The 20273-nt window shown below is 42.1% G+C and overlaps 1 protein-coding gene across 3 annotated transcripts in view; it reads left to right on the top strand.

Moving 5' to 3' along the window:
• fars2 (phenylalanyl-tRNA synthetase 2, mitochondrial) overlaps positions 1-20273 on the top strand; it is a 147253-nt gene that overhangs the window by 84080 nt on the left and 42900 nt on the right. For all 3 annotated transcript variants that reach the window (XM_042399593.1, XM_042399595.1, XM_042399594.1), the window contains exons 9-10: positions 7017-7177; positions 14538-14695. In XM_042399593.1, coding sequence (XP_042255527.1) covers positions 7017-7177; positions 14538-14695 — 319 coding nt within the window. The remainder of the gene's footprint in view (positions 1-7016; positions 7178-14537; positions 14696-20273) is intronic.

The raw sequence follows: 20273 nt of genomic DNA, 5'->3' as shown, positions 1-20273 counted from the left end.
CGCCGCCCCCGCTGGTCTCCGTTAGCTTGGCGATGGCGTTACGGGGTCCTGGATGAAATTCCACTTTCACAGCATCGTGTGTTTTCAGGATGCAGGACGACACGGCGGGACCGGAGGCGACGCTCGAGAGTGAAACACATAAATCAGCCGCTGGATTCGTCAGTAGTCCAGCTGTTCTGGCCGATATTCATCTATTTACATAAACTAAACTGTGACCAAGACGGAGCGGGTGGCTGTTTTTGTCTCATTTATTTTGCAGAGCAGATATTTTTCGATGGAAGAAAAAGTTAGAAGAGTTCAGAGAAGAGGGAAAAAGGAAAGAAAGAAAGATGAAGAGGAGAGGAAATGGCTGGAGTGAGAGAGCAGGAGTAGAAGAAGAGACAAGAGGAAGAAGTCGAGTTGAGGAGGTGAAAGAGGAGGAGGAGGAGGAGGAGGAGGAGGAGGAGGAGGAGGGTCACGGTGCTGATTGATTGTGCGTTATCATGAAGTAGAGATTTATTCCGCCGTGTTCCCTCATCTCCTGCGACCCCTCGACCCCGCGCTCATTAGCATAGAAACCACATTCCCCGGCTGCTGATTGGAGCGGGACCGACGAGACCAGGATGTAAAGGAGGAAGTGTGTGTGTGTGTGTGTGCGTGGATGCTTTGTGGACACGTACACACACCTACGAGGAAGGGGGGGGGGGGGGGGGGGCAGGCAGGTTACGCATCATCATAATAAGCAGAAGCACTTCCAATCAAAGCAGGTAATTCTTCCTCCTACTCGCTCGCTGTCCGCCTGCCTCTTGTTTTGTGTGTCTGTTTGTGTGCTGGTGGGTGTGTTTGTCCATTAGTGGAGAGCCATTTGAATGCCCCCACGCACAAATATTTAGAAAAATGTCCAGATTACATCCCGAGCCTCTCCGCCCACTCCTCACCCAGCCACTGACCTCAGAATATAAATCTGAGAGCCAAATAACAGCCCGCGGCCACGACGCTGCTGCTGCACACAACTAATTATTTCTGCAGATTTATGTAAAAGTGATAATATCAGAATTTGATCTCTCCTCTGTGGGGCTCGCTGCTTTGTGCTCTCTCACCAGTGACACTGGGCTTCAGGCCACCAGTAGAAAACCAACTAAACCCACAAAGTGTTGAAGCTTGAAACCGAAGGAGTGAAACATCTTATCTCTCGTCTCATAGGAGTGTTTTCTGATCTGCAACTAAAACAGCTCGGTTACAGTTAGAGAAAGATGCTCTTTGTTGTTAAAAAAACACAGATTTTATTTCACTCCTTTAACACTGTCGGACTCATGATGAAAAGCTTATTAATTTAAAAAAAAAAAGGTCAAAATCGATGCAGCAGAACCACAGAAATCATCTTTTTTACTCCACACATTCTTTTCCTTTGTCAAAACCTGGCGCCTACATTACCCACAATGCAACTCGACTCTATTCAGTCAACTGCAGAGATGCAGGTGTGCTATGCTAGTAGCAGCTAACGTAGCCTGGAGCCGCTAGCCTCCAGCAGTAGAGATGAGGAGCTAATCTCACTTATTTCAGATTTTCTCACTTTTCAAACTTTCTTCATCGTCTCTACCGACGCTGACTCAAGTGACATCATCGGTGACATCATCGGTGACATCACTTGAGTCAATTTATTAGATTCCACGCCGGAGACATAAAAGGCTTTATACAACCTTTTGTACTGCTTCCACGTCCGCCTGTAAACAACATTAATCACTCAGAGACAGACGAGGTCACTGCTGGGAAAAAACAAAGCATCTTTATGGTGAGGATGACCTCAACACATCTTACTAAAACTTTAAAATCCAACAAAAACTGAACGCCTTATTTTTTCTGTGACACTTTGGATACGTGATGCACTTTATTAAGATATATATAAACACTGTAGCCATCTGCAAACAATCAAAAGTGTTGCTATAACGTCTTTCATATCTTGAGGTCTATTAGATGTAACGGGGAAGGTTTGGTTGCATCATAACATCGTGCTTTTACTGGTAACATATTTCTAACATGGCGGGTGGTGTCGGCTGAGATAAAGGCACCTCAGACAGAAGAAAAGGTCTTTAACCGCTGGATTCAGAGTCTAAAGAGTCTGAAACCGTGTGAAAGATCTCAGGATCTCTGTCTCTCTCCACTCAAAGCTGTTTGATCAAAGAGTAAAAACATCCGAAAATGAATCTTGAATAATCTTGTCACATTTCATCTCAGTAGACAGATGCTCTATAACGACACTTTCTCATAATGTTACACTCAAATTTGGGGATTTTTTTTTGTGGAGAGAATCACTATTTTTCTAACATTGCACCAAAACATCTGATCCTCTGCCTGAGTCCGGCGTGCGATGGGTTGATTACCTGCTCTGTTCATGTGATAGACTGACCCCTCTGGATCCAGATAAAAAGCCTTGATCCTGTATCGATCTCACCTGTTACAGTAAATCCTCTTCAGTCATGAGGCGGCAGGAGGCGGCTCAGAGGGATTTGAAGCGTTGACTTGTGAGACATGAACTGCACAAAAGAGGATTAGATTCAGTATTTGTTCATCCTACGCATGTTGTGGACGCAGTACAGGCTTGAACATATATACAGACGGCTGTCAAATTACAGCAAATACCTGAATAAATAAATAGAGAAACAATGCAGCTGCTTCCACACAGCTGCACTGTATGATACCATCAGGGCCCGACTGATACTGGATCTTTGGGGCTGATATCAATATATCAGCCAATAATTTTATATATATATATATAGAATATATACATAAATGCACTTTTTTTTCAATAATCCTTCAAATGTGGTTTTGAAACCCTTCTGACAAAGATATGTCATGGAGGCTAAAGGATATTTTACAATTTAATAATAAACTTTATTGTATAAAATGACACCAGTGCATTGAAACAGTTAACTTCACTGGGAATTTAATAATTATAAAAAAATATAAATTAAAAAAACACAACAACAAAAAGAATCAAATATACATAAAATGTTGCCTATATAACTTTTAAATTTCTTTAAAGATATCAGACAACATATATGCCGATACCGATATATCTGTGATATCGGCTGATAATATCGGTTGACCAATATATCGGTCGGGCTCTAGTTAACATCCAGTCATGTTCTGTAACAGGTATGAAAACGCTGAGCAGGTCTAGTTGGGTCTGATTTTGTATGAAGATGGCGAGAAGAAACGATTTAAGTGACTTTGAAAGAGAGTTGATAGTCAGGGAACGATCATAGACTGTATATAAATATGGACGTAGTTACCGTGACGACACTCGTTGGTTTCTGAAGAGCGGTTTTGAAGCTCAAAGTGAGCCGCTCCGGCCGTCGCCATCTTGGCAGTGCGTGACGCTGCCTAACTCCCAGCCAATCAAAAATGGGCAAAGAGGCGGGGCCGAACAGCTGAAACAAGCCACCTAGCGGCTGGCGGACCTGTCACTCAAAGCAGCCATGTCCTTCATTATGCAGAACTTTAGGGCTTAATAAAACTTAAACAGGTGAGTTATAAAAAAACTCCCCCCGTACAGTTGTCGTGAAAGAGGAAATTAGCTACAGAGACCAAAACCGTTGTTTGTACCAGGCTGTAAACATGTTTATTTCTGCTGTAAAGTTGGACATTTTAACATGGAGGTCTATGGGGATTGACTCGCTTTTGGAGCCTCAAGTGGTCGTTCAAGGAACTGCAGTTTTTGGCTTCATTTTTCAGGTTGCTGCTTGGACACGAATGGCAGCAGCTCAGCTGTGTTTCAGTAGGAACAGTGACTGAAGTGACATCTGTATTTAGATCTGTGAGACAGACATCAGTAAACAGCAGCTCTGTGTGTTTTGGTCGTACGATGTAGCGGAGAGCTAGCTGCTGGTGGCTAGCGGCTAGGCTAGCAGTTTCTAAAAGTTAAAAAAAAAAGTATGTTTTGGTGGCCGTTTAGCAGCTGCTTTCATTTCACAATTATCACCACAACAGTCTGTGTAGGTTTTGCTGCCTTCAGGGGGGTATCAGCCAATCAGGCAATTTATTTTCGGTGTGCAGTGTCAACCAATGAGGGGCCATCAGGACAAGCCGAACATATTACACACACATGGACACAGACAAAGATTGTTGGCAGCGTTTTTTCATTAGTGATCAAATGACAACAATTACAAAAGCAATTTTTCATTAAAATACATATTTCACAGTTTGAACTGCAGGAGTAGTGATGCCCTTAATGCAGCACATAATGAATCAAATAAGTAAAACTAAACGCAGGTCTGAACAGGAAGGTTTTCAGCAGCTTTGACAGGAAATCAGCTGGAAGTGGAGGACGTCAGGGAGCAGACGCAGGATTATTATTATTCTGAGCTTCTCTTCCCGTCTTTTTACTTTTCAAGAACAGCCTCCTTCCTGAAGTTAACTTTGGAATTAAATCCGAGACGTTTCCCTCTGCCTTAATGTTTTCTGCTCAGTGTTTCTTAAACTGCGGATCACGACCCAGACAGAGGTCACGCGCTCAGCTTCTGGAGGGTCCACACATCACAGAGGAAACAGGTTTGTTTCAATTAGTCTTCATCCCGGAGAGAGAAAGCTCTTCTCTCTCATCTGGGTCCCAGGCTGGAAAACGCTTGAAATCCTTAAGAATTACCCATAATCCTTTATTCCACTGAGCGTTTGCCCTTTTGCTTTGACCTGCCTCGGAGGCGGTTGAAGAGTTTCGTTCTTGAAATGAGATATCTTCCCGTTTGAAAAATCTTTCACTCTTTCTTCTTCAGCGGGATGATTGATGGCACCAAAGTAAAGACGGAGCCCTCGAAAGAACAGTGAGAGACTCCGACTGACGGGACGCAAAAAAAAATCATTTTAATTTGGAGAATTTTGAAGTTTAACAGATTTTTTGAGAGCTCGACACAGAAACAAACATTGTCAGCAAAAACACAACCAAACACAGAGACTGACTTTAAAATAATGTATCCCAGCCGCCTCGGAGACTCTTCTTCTACATGTTGTTTACATGTTGCGCTGACCTCCACGCCGCCGGGTCGTCCTGCGGCCTTCCAGCCCTCCGGCGACACGCTGCGGTCCCGCTGGTTGTGTTTAGAGACTCGCTGAGAGAACACAGAGTGGTGGAGGAGAACTTCCCTCTTGGGCGATCAATAACGTATCAAAAAATAACGGAAGGAACTGTGGAAATAATGTAATAATATAGTGTGTGTGTGTGTGTGTGTGTGTGTGTGTGTGTGTGTGTGTGTGTGTGTGTGTGTGTGTGTGTTGCGGCTGCTGAGTGGGAGGCGGTCAGATAAGGTTGTATAGATTTATTGACAGCGTTAAGTTGAAGTGTTGAATAATACAGAGGAGTCCACTGAAGTAACAGCAGCACCTGCTTCCTGCCGACACACACACACACACACACACACACACACACACACACACACACACACACACACTGTTCCTACATAACTCAATAGTTTTCTCAGACTGACAGTGAGTTTAATCTGCAGGAACACTGATGGCAGATGATCTGCTGTGTTTGGTTTCACATATTTTTTTTACAATAAATGAGCAGAAAAACATCTTATTTTTATTCACATTTTCACTTTTACCTGCAGCTGTATTTCTGTTTTCATTTAGATTCAGTGGCAACAACAATGAAAGGGGGACTTATTCTACTTTTAGTAGTTTTCTTGTATTTATATCCTGTTCTGATGTCGGATGTTAAACATGGTGAAAGTTAAGAAACTTAAGGTGAACATATGCAGAAATGTTGCCTGCAAGTCAAAACTCAGGGCTTCAACCTGCTCTGAATGGTTTATTTGTGACGTATTTTCTACCTGAGCTGATGTCGACTCATCACACATGCTCATAAACAGCTGTCCGTTCAGTAGCCTTGGTTTCTAAGGTGGTTGCTAAGGTGTTTCCATGTGTTGTTCAGCTCCAACATGTACGGATGGATTTGAGAAGTTGACATTTGGAGTAAAGAAGGAGAAAAAGAAGTGAAATCCTGCTACTATAGTTTGTTTACGTAGCCTCCGGAGCTGGAGGAAGCTTCCTGAAGCTGACCAATCAGAACAGAGTGGGCTCATCAGGAGGCGGGGCCTTAAAGAGACAGGAGCTAAAACGGCCTGTTTCAGACAGAGGCTGAACTGAGGGGCTGCATAAAGGACCAGTAGAAGATAAATAAGGAGTTTTTAACTGGAAATCATGCAAAGATATTCCAGTAGAGCCCCAGAATATTAATATAGAGCTGGAAATGAGCAGAATATGTGTCCTTTAACAACATTTTCTCATTTTGTTGAGAGAAAACGTTATTCTAACTCAGACTTAAAGTCTCCGTCTTGTTTCTTCTTCTTGTTCCCTCAGTTGGATGAAAAGCAAATTTATAGATTCTGGATTTTTTTTAATTAGGGAGAAGATGTAATTTTAAGGCTTTTAAAGAAGATAATTTCACTTTTTTTGTGTAAAAACCATATCAGACAGAAATTATTAGTCACATCTTGTATTTTATATCGTGTGTGGAGGAGATCTGGAGTCACAGCAGCTGAAATCACATTTTCTTTGACTTGTTTTTGACTGTTTCATGATTTTATTGATAGTCTTCATCGTCATAGTATTATATTGTTTGTTGGTTGGTTGTTTTTTTAATCAGTTGAGACAAGCCCATGTACTTTCTGAGCTCACCAGTTGAATCATTATGTTTTATATATTTTGGTATTTTCTGCCTGTGTAAATAAATAAAGTAAACTAATCTAATCCGCTTCTAGCAAGACATGTTTGCTTTTTGCAATTTATTCTGAGAGGATCTTTCTCAGGAGGGAAACTACAACTGACTGACCAGGATGAGTCTTATTTTTCCAATTTATTTATATTTTTAAACATATAACAGCATAAATAAAGAACACAATTATTTACAAACGATTCTGAACACAGTTTAAACAAACAACAACAAAAAAAACAGACAATACATGTTTTATTAACAGAGTTTGTGTGTGTAGTCATAAAGAGTGAATTAACCTGTTGTTGTTGTTGTTGTTGTTGTGCAGCGGGGGCGGGGAACAAGCTGGGCTGGGCCTTCGGTCTGGGTCTGGAGAGACTGGCCATGGTTCTGTACAGCATCCCGGACATCCGGCTCTTCTGGAGTCAAGACGAACGTTTCCTGAAACAGTTCAGAGTGACGGACGTCCAGCAGCCCGTCTGCTTCCAGGTACCAACACACAGACACAGAGACGACACAACCGTCTGCGGTCTGCTCTCTTTTCTTTTTAGTCTTTTACTTTGTATTTTCTTAACTTTTCCTTTCTTTCATTCTTCTCCTCTCTGTTTATTATTCCATGTGTTCAGTTGTGCTTGACTGTATATTCAGCTGAACATTTACACTCAGTAACCTCTGGCTGCAAACACTTCCATCTCCCTCCATCAACCTCCCACATACCGTGTGTGTGTGTGTGTGTGTGTGTGTGTGTGTGTGTGTGTGTGTGTGTGTGTGTGTGTGTGTGTGTGTTTTCCGGTAAAAGGTTCGTTCCTAATGAGGCAGAATATCATCTCTGAGGTTCTGGTTCAGGTTTGGGTTCGTCTGTCCGCAATGAATGGAAGACAATGCAACGTCCTAACAAGGATAGCTGCACAAACTGTGTGTGTGTGTGTGTGTGTGTGTATGTGTGTGTGTGTGTGTGTGTGTGTGCGTGCGTGTGTGTGTGTGTGTGTGTTATAGCCTCTTAACCTCATGTATAAAACATTTTGACAGTGGGGGCTCACATCAGCTGGCAACAGTCACTTCCTCTGACCCCACCACCATCACAACACACACACACACACACACACACACGCTCACACACACACACACTCACACACACACACACACACACACACACTCACACTCACACACACACACACACACACACTCACACACACACACGCACACACACACACACACAGGGAGGTTCACTCAGCGGTTACTTTGTCCCCGATAAAGGTGCTTTTTGTCGACTCTCGTCTTCACTAATGAAGAACATTTCAAGTGACTGTTGGAGGGCAGAGAGGAGAGGAAGAGGAAGGAGAAAAGACAGGAGGAAGGGTAGATGGAGGAGGAGGAGGAGGAGGAAGAAAGAAGAAAGGGATAAATGTCAGAGAGAGACACAGGTGGGACTGTGCAGGTAAGATGGAAACAAAGGAAAGAGAAGAAGAAGAAGAAGATTCATACAAGAGACTAAACGACTAAAGATCACAGATCTGATGTGACGTTCAAAACATACACGAGTTATTAATAATCAATAACAAACCATGACGTAACAGTTTAAAAACAGAAGAGTAGATTATAACGAGCTTTAGTTCAACAACTGAGTCAAATCTGAACACATTTGATTTTTAGTTTGTAAAAAAATATATAAGATTATATAAAATATAAAATACTGAAGAAGAAGAAAAGAAATTATGCTGAAAGATAAACAGATGAGAGGAGGGAGGAAGAGGAGGCTGAAAGGAAGGATGGAAGCAGGAAAGAGAGGGAGAGAGGAAAAAAGTAAAATGAAAGAAAGATATTGGAATAAATGAAAGGAAGGGAGGAAGAAAAAAAGGAGGGAGAGAGGACGTCCAAAGGAAAGAGAGAGGATGGAGGGATAAATGGATGGAGGGATGAATAGATGGAGGGATGAATAGATGGAGGGATGAGTAGATGGAGGGATGAGAGGATGGAGGGATGAGTGGATGGAGGGATGAATAGATGGAGGGATGAATAGATGGAGGGATGAGTAGATGGAGGGATGAGAGGATGGAGGGATGAGTAGATGGAGGGATGAGAGGATGGAGGGATGAGTAGATGGAGGGATGAGAGGATGGAGGGATGAATAGATGGAGGGATGAATAGATGGAGGGATGAGTAGATGGAGGGATAAATGGATGGAGGGATGAGTAGATGGAGGGATGAATAGATGGAGGGATGAGTAGATGGAGGGATGAGAGGATGGAGGGATGAGTAGATGGAGGGATGAGAGGATGGAGGGATGAGTAGATGGAGGGATGAATAGATGGAGGGATGAGTAGATGGAGGGATGAGAGGATGGAGGGATGAGTAGATGGAGGGATGAATAGATGGAGGGATGAGTAGATGGAGGGATGAGAGGATGGAGGGATGAGAGGATGGAGGGATGAATAGATGGAGGGATGAGGGGATGGAGGGATGAGTAGATGGAAGGATGAGAGGATGGAGGGATGAGAGGATGGAGGGATGAATAGATGGAAGGATGAGAGGATGGAGGGATGAGTAGATGGAAGGATGAGAGGATGGAGGGATGAGAGGATGGAGGGATGAATAGATGGAGGGATGAATAGATGGAGGGATGAGTAGATGGAGGGATGAGAGGATGGAGGGATGAGTAGATGGAAGGATGAATAGATGGAGGGATGAGAGGATGGAGGGATGAGTAGATGGAAGGATGAGTAGATGGAGGGATGAGTAGATGGAGGGATGAATAGATGGAGGGATGAGAGGATGGAGGGATGAGTAGATGGAGGGATGAGAGGATGGAGGGATGAATAGATGGAGGGATGAGAGGATGGAGGAATGAATAGATGGAGGGATGAGCGGATGGAGGGATGAATAGATGGAGGGATGAGAGGATGGAGGAATGAATAGATGGAGGGATGAGAGGATGGAGGGATGAATAGATGGAGGGATGAGAGGATGGAGGGATGAATAGATGGAGGGATGAGAGGATGGAGGGATGAATAGATGGAGGGATGAGAGGATGGAGGAATGAATAGATGGAGGGATGAGGGGATGGAGGAATGAATAGATGGAGGGATGAGTGGATGGAGGGATGAGAGGATGGAGGGATGAATAGATGGAGGGATGAGGGGATGGAGGAATGAATAGATGGAGGGATGAGAGGATGGAGGGATGAGAGGATGGAGGGATAAGGGGATGGAGGGATGAGAGGATGGAGGGATGAGAGGATGGAGGGATGAGAGGATGGAGGGATGAATAGATGGAGGGATGAGAGGATGGAGGGATGAGAGGATGGAGGGATAAGGGGATGGAGGGATGAGAGGATGGAGGGATGAGAGGATGGAGGGATGAGTAGATGGAGGGATGAGTAGATGGAGGGATGAGTAGATGGAGGGATGAATAGATGGAGGGATGAGAGGATGGAGGGATGAGTCAGCGGAGGACAGGTCCTGCTGTCCTGCTGATCAGTCCTGTTAGTTTTATTGATGAACTCGGTTCCTCCAGAGGGATCAGGGGAGCACGGCTCATCTCCTGCCCAGGGTCAGTGCACCTCTCCTGGGCTGAGACTCTCCACCTCTGCCCCCCTTAAAACCACTCCAGCCTCCGAGTCCACAGGTAATGAACTGTGACCGCTGAAGCACGGCGTGTGTGTGTGTGTGTGTGTGTGTGTGTATTGTGTGTGTGTGTGTACAAATACACACACAAAAACACTTTAACACACACACACCAGGGAGATGTCCGCTGCCACCAAACTCTAACGGTGTTGAATCGTCTCCTGAAGTCCCCAAGAAGCACTCCATCCATCTACACTCCACCTTCTCTCAGTCCTTCCTTCGCACAGTAATTTTTGCAAAGTTAAAATAAAAGCAGTTCTCCTTGGATTGAGAGTATCTGAGGGAAACTTTCCCAACAGGACGAGTGTGAAAGTTTAATCTTCAGAAAGTCTTTTTTTTTTTTTTTTTTTACAAAAACAGCTGTTGGAAAAGGGGGCGTCGTCTTATAATCAGGCCAATACAGTCATAGAAGAATTAAAAAAGAATTAAAAATAGAAATAGTGTATCTATCTATCTTCCTTCCTGATGTTGCGTAGGTTTAGTATCTTACAGTAGAATTCAAATAAGAATAAGAATGTAAAATAGAAATAATGTCTACTTAAATGTGACTTAAATGTGCCTCTGTGCTTCAGTCCTGTTCTCTGTGTTTGTAGCTTTAAATGCTAACGAGCTGCTGCTCCCTGCCTCCCAGTACACAACTGGTTGTGGTTTCCCAGCTGTGCTACAATAAGAGATTATATGACTGCGACAGGAGAGACCGAGGGCTGTTGACAGTATTCATATTCATACTGGAACAGCAACGGAGCTGCAGTAGCGTCACTAACACCAGTATAACAATAACAGACTTCACACACACTGTTACAGCGAGACGCTACAGCTGAGCAAGCTAGCTGCTGCTAATCAAAGCTACACAACATTACCAAGCACAGGAATTCCTGCAGTTCATGTCATGTCTATCAAGTATATTTACATAATGTTACAGCAGCAGCACACACATACCGGCGAGGATCACGGAGCAAAACAGGCTAACGTGTAACAACAAAGCTAACTAGGCTAGCATGAAAAAACAGTTACCACCATCCAACCGACTACTGTCGTTATTTAGTCGGCTTCAAACGAGGCTTAATGTTCACACAGTTTCTCTGGACCGTCTCTCAATAGACCAACATTAGTCCAACATGGCTAGCCGTATTAGCCGCGCAACATGCTAACGCCAAGTTCACAGCAGGCTAACCTGCTAAATAAACAGTAAAAAGTATAAGCATTGCTTGTGTGACATCATTTAGAGCCAGAGTCTGTGCAGTACAGACGGAGGTTTGAGAGCGGCTGTCACAGCTGTCAATCAAAACGTCACACCTCATTTTTATATCGTCAAATAACTAATTAAAAACAAACTTATCAGGGAAAATGAGCACTTGGACAAACGTCAGCGTGATAAGAACGACTTGAAATGACAGAAACCATCTTTGGGGAAAAATGTATTTGACGTGTACTTTGATGCTAACATGGAGGGGGCGGGACTTATGACCTATACTGCAGCAGCCACCAGGGGGCGATCCAGATGTTTTGGCTTCACTTTTGGACAGATGTCATGGCGTCCATCTTTATTTACAGTCAATGGGCAAAACTTACAGCTTCCATGTTTGAGGTCGGGTCACAGCAGCCGGTATCGATCCATCACACTCACATACAAACAGTTTTCCAGTCATTTCCATCAAAAATATACCGAATCCGATGAGCTCAAGACGATCCGTAGAAGTGTTTTCTGATGTGACGCCGCTGTCAGCAGGAAAAGTTAAACTAATAATAAAAATGTTGAAAAGTAAAGATAAAGACGTGTGGTGGATTGTTGTTTATGTACATTCATGGAAGATGTTGTTAAAAACATCTCAATAAACAGCTTTATAATTGAAATAAAACTTTGAAAAGAGAGGGAGGGAAATAATCACATCGGTGGGCTTCTTCTGTCTCTCTGCGGGTTTATTAAAAGTTATTTCCAGGATGATAAACAAGTCACAGAGGATAGAAATCTCTCGCTCCGTCTGTCGCTGCATTAAACATCAGATCTATTCTGTCGTCCTGATTAAGTTTTAATGTGTTATTGTCTTCATGTTTTACTCTCTGCTGCACTTTCTCATCTTCCATCATATCGCTCCGTCTCTTCTTTTCTCTTTCATGTCCTTTCAATATTTGTTACTGTTTCTTGCTTATTTATTCTCCTTTGTTTTGTTGTTTTTTTTGCTTCTTTCTTCCTCTTTTAATCACCTGTGTTGTAATATGTCAACGAGTTTAGAAGTACTAATGAGTCTCAGTGACCCTCGAACCTACGACCCCGGCCTGGATGACTTCGTCCGGGTCCCAGACGCCGTCGTTAGTGTGAACAGCATTCATACTATTGTTCTTCAAAGCTTTATTTACTCTTCTTCTGTATGTTTTTCAATCGCTAACTACTCCTCTATACTGTTCAATTATCAACATGTTCAGCTCTTTAATGACAATTATGCTATTACTTTTTATCTTTCTGGCAGATTCCAGTGATTTTATATATGTATCTTTTTAAAATATTAAAATTTGTAATGGAAAGTCTACGGGAGGAACGTTTGAAAGTTGATATCTCAAATACTAAAAGTGTTGCAGTGTCCATACTTCATGTTTAATATATTAAAACCATAGACTGTATAAAAATATGGACGTAGTTACCGTGACGACACCCGTTGGTTTCTGAGGAGCGGTTTTGAAGCTCAAAGTGAGCCGCTCCGGCCGTCGCCATCTTGGCAGCGCGTGACGCTACCTAACTCCCGGCCAATCAAAAATGGGCAAAGAGGCGGGCCGAATGGCTGAAACAAGCCACCTAGCGGCTGGCGGACCTGTCACTCAAAGCAGCCATGTCCTTGGAGACCAACAGCGCCGCCATGTGGTCAGTTATCACATGTTTCATGTTGGCTAATAACTCATGAACTGTGAGGCCTCTCAGATCAATATTTGCACACTGTGTTCCTCGAATGATATAGGCCACGCCCATTTGCACCTGGAAAATTTTTCAGCCATTTTGGATTTTTTTTGGTAAAGTCATTTTTTTTTTGCTTCTGACGGTACAAACCGTATTTAAATGATGAGATCATGTTTGGCATCACTGACTGTTTGTCTGTAACTGGTTACCAAACTTAACGAGCAGTAACTCTTTAATCCTTAATTGGATTATAAACAAATTCATGAACATTTGTACATACAGTTCTACTCACAGGTGGCGCCGCTGTAATATTATAACATGATATTTTTACAATTCTTTTGTCTTTAATAAAATGAAACTGAATCACGGCACCAGTAGCTCCACCTGGTGGCCGTTAGTGAAACAACACCACACTGCTTTTTAACTGCTATATCTCTTTAATGTAAATCTCCATGGTAACCAAACTCAGCAAAGTTGTACAGATTTGGATGCTGAACAAGTCGGAAGCATTTGATACAACTTCACCCGTAACGTGCTGCTGCAAGATTTTTGTATTTTCAGCAGTATTTTGTGATTTATTTCAGCATTTTCTAGTTGGTGTTTTAGAAGAAAGTATTCTTAACCAGAATAGAGTATCACATATCTTTTTTCCCCCCTTTTCTTATCTTATATTACAGTCAGTTGCATAAACATGTCGGCTGAATCCAGATGTGACCCTTCGTGATGTGTTTAAACGTCAATATGTCGAGCGTTTCCATGGAGATGAATTGAAATCTCCTGACCCCCGTAACAAAAAAACACACATTGCAAAACGAAGCAGATTGAAGCCCTGACTTTTGACTCGCAGGCAGCGTTTCTACACACGTTTACACCTCGTTTAACATCTGAAACCAGAACGAGAGGAAGAAGAGATCCGATCACCACGACAACCAGACGAGATCTTTATTAATGAAACACCGGTATCATTAACAGGACTCGTGGAGGACGAGAACAGATACTTTCCTCTATTAAACGTCGGGATGTTTTTGGTCTGCAGGAAGTTGGACCTGCGTCAGACAGTTTTATTGGTGGTTGTTTTCTGCTTTGAAAGAGTCAGACAGAGTGTTATTTTGGTGAATAGTTAAAAATAAGGACGCTTATTTGCTTCTTTTATTTCTGATTTCAAAGACTAATAATTATCCAGGGAGTCTCTATGAAGTTTGGTCTCAAAGATTAAAAGGAAAAGCAAGTAAATATTTCTACTTTTTACTTTTTAATGTCTTATTTTACTTGTATACTTTTATGTGTCCAGATTAAGATGTTAATCAGTGTGACGTCCTGTCCCGTGTTTTCTCAGCCTCTCAGTAAATATCCGCCTCTCCTCAACGACATCTCCTTCTGGCTGCCGGAGAGCAGAGAGAGCTTCACGGAGAACGACTTCTACGAGCTGGTTCGCTCCATCGGAGGAGACCTGGTGGAGAAAGTCTCACTGGTGGACGAGTTCACACACCCGAAGTAAGAAAAAAGACACTAAACACACATCACTGAGACACACGACGACACGCAGCTGACAGTCAATCCTCTTTCCCTGACGCCTCACTAAAAGAAAAGCAACAAGAGAGAAAGAGACACGACAGGAAGGAAAGAAAGGAAAGAGTAGAGGAGAGGTAAGAAAGAGAGAAAGACGTGAGGCAAGAGGAAGACGAGAACGAAGGAAGGATGGCAAAAAGGATTGAAAACAGAAGAAAGAGAGAGTAGAAGTGAAGCAAGGAAGGAAAACATTAAGGCAACAAAAAGAAAGAGGGAAGGCAAGAGGAAGAAAAGAAAAGAAAAGAAGGAAGGCAACAAGAAAAAGTAAAGGATTAAAAGCAGGAAGAAAGAAAGGAAAGAGAAGGAGACAACAGACGGTTGAAAGCAAGAAGAAAGATAAAGGAAAGACTACAAGAGAGGAAAGAGAGGAAGACGAGTGACAGAACAAAAAAAGAAAAATGAAAGTAAATAAAGAAGTCAAGAAAACGAGATGAAGGAAAGAAACGAGGAGTAAAGGTCAGTCTGTCTCGTCAGCTAATGATGGCAGAGTCATCGGTTTTCATTAACACACACATACACTCCGACTTGTACAGTGAAAAGTGCCTGTTTACTCTAAATGACACACACACACACACACACACACACACACACACACACACACACTCTCTCTCTCTCAGCTGTCCTTGGCGAACACCTCTGAGCCTGCAGAGCTGCTGTTGACATCTCATTTTTTAAGAAGTGTGTGTGTGTATAAAGGGCAGCAGTGGGAGGCTGATACCTTATGGCTGAGAACTGCTTTCACACACACACACACACACACACACACACACACACACACACTCTCTCTCTCTTACCCGACCTTGCGTTAGTGTGTGTGTGTGTGTGTGTGTGTGTGTGTGTGTGTGTGTGTGTGCGCAGCGAGGACCCTGCAGTGCGTAAAAATGTCCGACACTATTCATCTTTCAGCATCTTAATGTCTTTTAAATAGCAACCTTTTTCCCTACCGCACACACACACACACACACACACACACACACACACACACATCTAACAATACATTAATATACGCTGACTTTTGGTATTCGAGCTAATGGGGGAGGGAGGGAGAGCAGGTGAGACACACAGCGGGATAAAGAGAGAGAGAAAGAGAAAGAAATGTGGTTTTTATATCTTAATCCAGATTTAAAATAATGTTTTTTAATTTGCAAGAGCTGCAAAAACTGAACTGCTGTGACTACAACTCCTCACATGAGTCAGTCCAACACAACAGCTCTGATATAAACTGTACTTGTAGGAAGCTTGTATCATTTCAGTTGTTGTTGACATCGTCAGAAAGGTGATAATTCTGATGATGGTGTACGTATGTTAATGTGGGGGACAAAATATTAGAAACACTTACATACAGAAATGCAATTTAATGGAAGTTTCTAACTTTCACAACAGGATGAGTGAAAATCTTTTTCCAAAAACAGCTGTTAGAAAAGGTTGTCTAATATTCAGGCTAATATTATATTTAAATCATATAAATGTACATATTCTGCGCATTTCCAGCTCTATATTTATATTCTGGGGCTCTACTGGAATAAAACTCCTTATTTATCTTCTACTGGTCCTTTATGCAGCCCCTCAGTTCAGCCTCTGTCTGAAACAGGCCGTTTTAGTTCCTGTCTCTTTAAGGCCCCGCCTCCTGATGAGCCCGCTCTGTTCTGATTGGTCAGCTTTCAGGAAGCTTCCTCCGGCTCCGGAGGCTACGTAAACAAACTATAGTAGCAGGATTTCACTTCTTTTTCTCCTTCTTTACTCCAAATGTCAACTTCTCAAATCCATCCGTACATGTTGGACAACGTGAACAACACATGGAAACACCTTAGCAACCACCTTAGCAACCACCTTAACAAGAACAAGAATGGACAGCTGTTTACGAGCATGTGCAACAAGCTGAAATCAGCTCGTCAGCAAGAAAGAAAAATGCATCCAGAGCAGGTTGAAGCCCTGAGTTTTGACTTGCAGGCAGCATTTCTACATACATTCGCCTTAAGTTTCTGAACTTTGACCTTGTTTATCATCCGACATCATAACAGGATATAAATAACAGAAAATCACAAAAAGAATCCTGTATTGTTTACCAGCTTTCAGTCTTTTCTTCTTCTTCTTCCCGGCTTTTGTTGGCGTCTTGCGGCTCCTTTTTGGGCGTCACCGCCACCTGTAGATCAGCTGAATAGTGTGAAACCTTTGGCAGGACTGTGTATCATGTCACCCTAATGCTCGCGCACAAGACAAACAAAACTGCACTAAAGTGGACCAACTAATATGAGCAAAAACGGTTCATTTGACCCCAATAACAACCCTTCAACTGCTTCTTAATATCTGATTATTTTCATGTGGAAACAACATAAAGTTTGTGATCAGTTTTTATGCAGGTCAGAGGATTCATGTCGGATCATTCAGCGAGAGGCGGAGAACTGAAAGAACTGATCTCAATTACAAGTTTCACTTCTTAAATTACCGTAGTGCTGCACAAAAAAACCTGCATTGCACCTTTTTTCACCCAAAACCTCCCTCCTCTGTCTCCCTCCTCTGTCTCTCCCACACTGTCATTTCCTCTGCTGATGTCCCTCAAACCCTCCTCCTCCTCCTCCTCCTCCTCCTCCTCCTCCTTTCTCCCACACACACACACACACTCACAGCTTCATACTTCTATAGTCTTCATCACTTCCTGCCTGATGATAATGAAGTAAAGAGAGAGAAGGAAAGTTCGACGCTCGCTTACAGTTATCACTTTCTATATTAGTGGCGCATAAAATACCTGCATTGCACCTTTTGTCTTCCCGAAAACGAACTCCCTCCTGCATGTTCTCCCTCCTTCTATCTACCTTCAGACTCACTCTCTCTACCTGCTGCACTACTCATCATAACCATGAAACAACCAGCGACCAACACTTCTAAAAACTTCTAATACAGCAACGTCAAAATAACTTCATTAAAACCACTCAGACAGGAACGTTCAGTTAATTAAGCTTCATTTACAGTTGAAGCAAAGTGTTAAAGTTCTATTTATTGGTATTTATATGAGCCTTTATTGTGGATAAGAAGAGTCCTGTAAAAGACTTCAGCTTTCATTAAGGGGGCCAAATGTTTATGTTGGAGGACCAGATTTGGCCCGCAGGCCACTGTTTGCCCACCACTGCCATAGAGCCTCTGATGTGGGCAGATGATGAAACTTGTAATGTAATAAACACACAAAGAGAGCGTCGTTAGGTTCTGAAATAATGTAATCAAATAATACAATCAGAAGTATAAAACATCATACAAACCACCTAGCTGTCTTTTCTTTGTCTGACAAGTTAACCTTAAATACTACTGTACAGAATCTAAAACATCTGTTTACTAACCTTACAGGTCAGCAACCAACCCTCAACTAACCAAGGAACAGTCTGTCTACACGACCATATATGACAGCACATAAACATGCATCAAGTTAAGTTATTAAATTAAGGACAAACCTCACTATCCTCTAAAAGCTAAAATCAGATTTACACATAAACATCTTCATAACTATAGTTCATCATCACTGGCTCAGATAAAAGTACAACAGAATAAACTTAAACGTACAACATGTAATTTCAGCCGCTAGGCGTCTCAATTAAAACAACAACAAAAGACGGAGTGTGATGACGGTGTGAAGCAGCAAGGGATCATGGGAGTTGTTGTCTTCGTTGTTTAATAACCAGCTTCACCGGGATACGATTACTCCAGTGTTCATCATTCAGGATGTTGACTAAAATCCTTCTTCCGGCTAAAAGATATAGTTAAAAACCACCTAAATTTATCATGAAAATGTGTCTTAAAACTGAATAAAAGTCCATTTATAACAGTTTCTGTGGAACAACCACAACGCCGATGTATTATCTTGTATGTGTGTAAGTTACTCTTTGGTAGACGCCATTGTAGCGGACAAACACAGCGCCGCCGTATGCATCTGGTGCGTGTTTACTCTTTGGTAGAGGAGGTATGACGCCATCGACAGGCGACCAAATGAAACGGTCCGTTACTTTGATTAAATTACAGATTTCTCTGGGTTTGAAAATTGTTGGAAACATTTGGGATAATGTAAGAACACAACTCAACAACATATATAACACAGGTCTAGTTGTTTTTACACATTTTAATGTGGAATAATTACATATTATAGCTTTAACTGTTAAACACATAACTGCCTCATTTTACACAGCAAAGAACTGACACTAAACTGAACTTAAACATGTCTGATGTCAAGAAACTTCATGGGTTAATATCTACTGAACAAACACAGACGTCCATAATGATAATAATAGTTTTATTCTTCTTTGCAGCAGTTTGTAAAACACAAAGTCAACAAAATGCTTCACAGGATTAAAACTAAGACGACGTAGTAAACAGTAAGAAAATTACATCAATAGAGAGATGAAATATGAATAATAAATAGCAAAGATTAGTTTTGTTCTGACTCAGAAGTTCATTTATATCCCCCTAAAAGACAAACTGTACATTTATCCCCCGTCGACTCTTTCACCCTTTTACACAACAGCAGCCTCGTCTCTCTCTCCACTCTGTCGGCGCGGTGACGGATCGCTGCTCTGCGTCTGCCGTCATTACTCAGCATATTAAATTTTTTGCTAACAGCCCTGAATGCATCCCCCCAAAAAAAAAAAAAGCTGATGAGGAAGCTGAGACTGTTTGTTCCCATCAGAAACATAAACCAGCTGACTGACTGACTGACTGACTGACTGCATGAACTCTGCTGCTCCGCGTCGTCTGCAGCCAATCATCTTTTGAAGAAGAAGCGGCGTTATTGATTGACGAGCGTCTGTCTCGGTGACGGACGGTAACGTTCACTCTCTCTCTCTCTCTCCCCGGATGATCTTTTAACTGGTTTGTTTTATACAAGGACAGCAGACATTGATCAGAGTATACTGGGATGTACTCACGTTAAACACCCTCTATGGATAAATGCACAGATCATTTCATACAACTTTATATAAAAGATGTTGTGTATGTTTTATATGTCCTGTATGACAGCAGGAGGCTTCATCACAAACACAGAAAGAGGAAATAATTCACTTTTTAACATAAAATGGTATAACATGTAATTATTCCACATTAAAATGTCTAAAAACAACTAGACCTATGTTATATATGTTGTTGAGTTGTGTACTTACATTATCCCAAATGTTTCCAACAATGTTCAAACCCAGAGAAATCTGTAATTTAATCAAAGTAACGGACCGTTTCATTTGGTCACCTGTCGATGGCGTCATACCTCCTCTACCAAAGAGTAAACACGCACCAGATGCATACGGCGGCGCTGTGTTTGTCCGCTACAATGGCGTCTACCAAAGAGTAACTTACACACATACAAGATAATACATCGGTGTTGTGGTTGTTCCACACAAACTGTTATAAATGGACTTTTATTCAGTTTTAAGCCACATTTTCATGATAAATTTAGGTGGTTTTTAACTATATCTTTTAGCCGGAAGAAGGATTTTAGTCATTGGACGTCTGGATCTTAAGTTATCAGAGA

This window comes from Thunnus maccoyii, chromosome 21 (genome assembly GCF_910596095.1).
Source record: "Thunnus maccoyii chromosome 21, fThuMac1.1, whole genome shotgun sequence".
Lineage (NCBI taxonomy): Eukaryota > Metazoa > Chordata > Actinopteri > Scombriformes > Scombridae > Thunnus > Thunnus maccoyii.
This window is presented reverse-complemented; position numbering and strand designations above follow the sequence as displayed.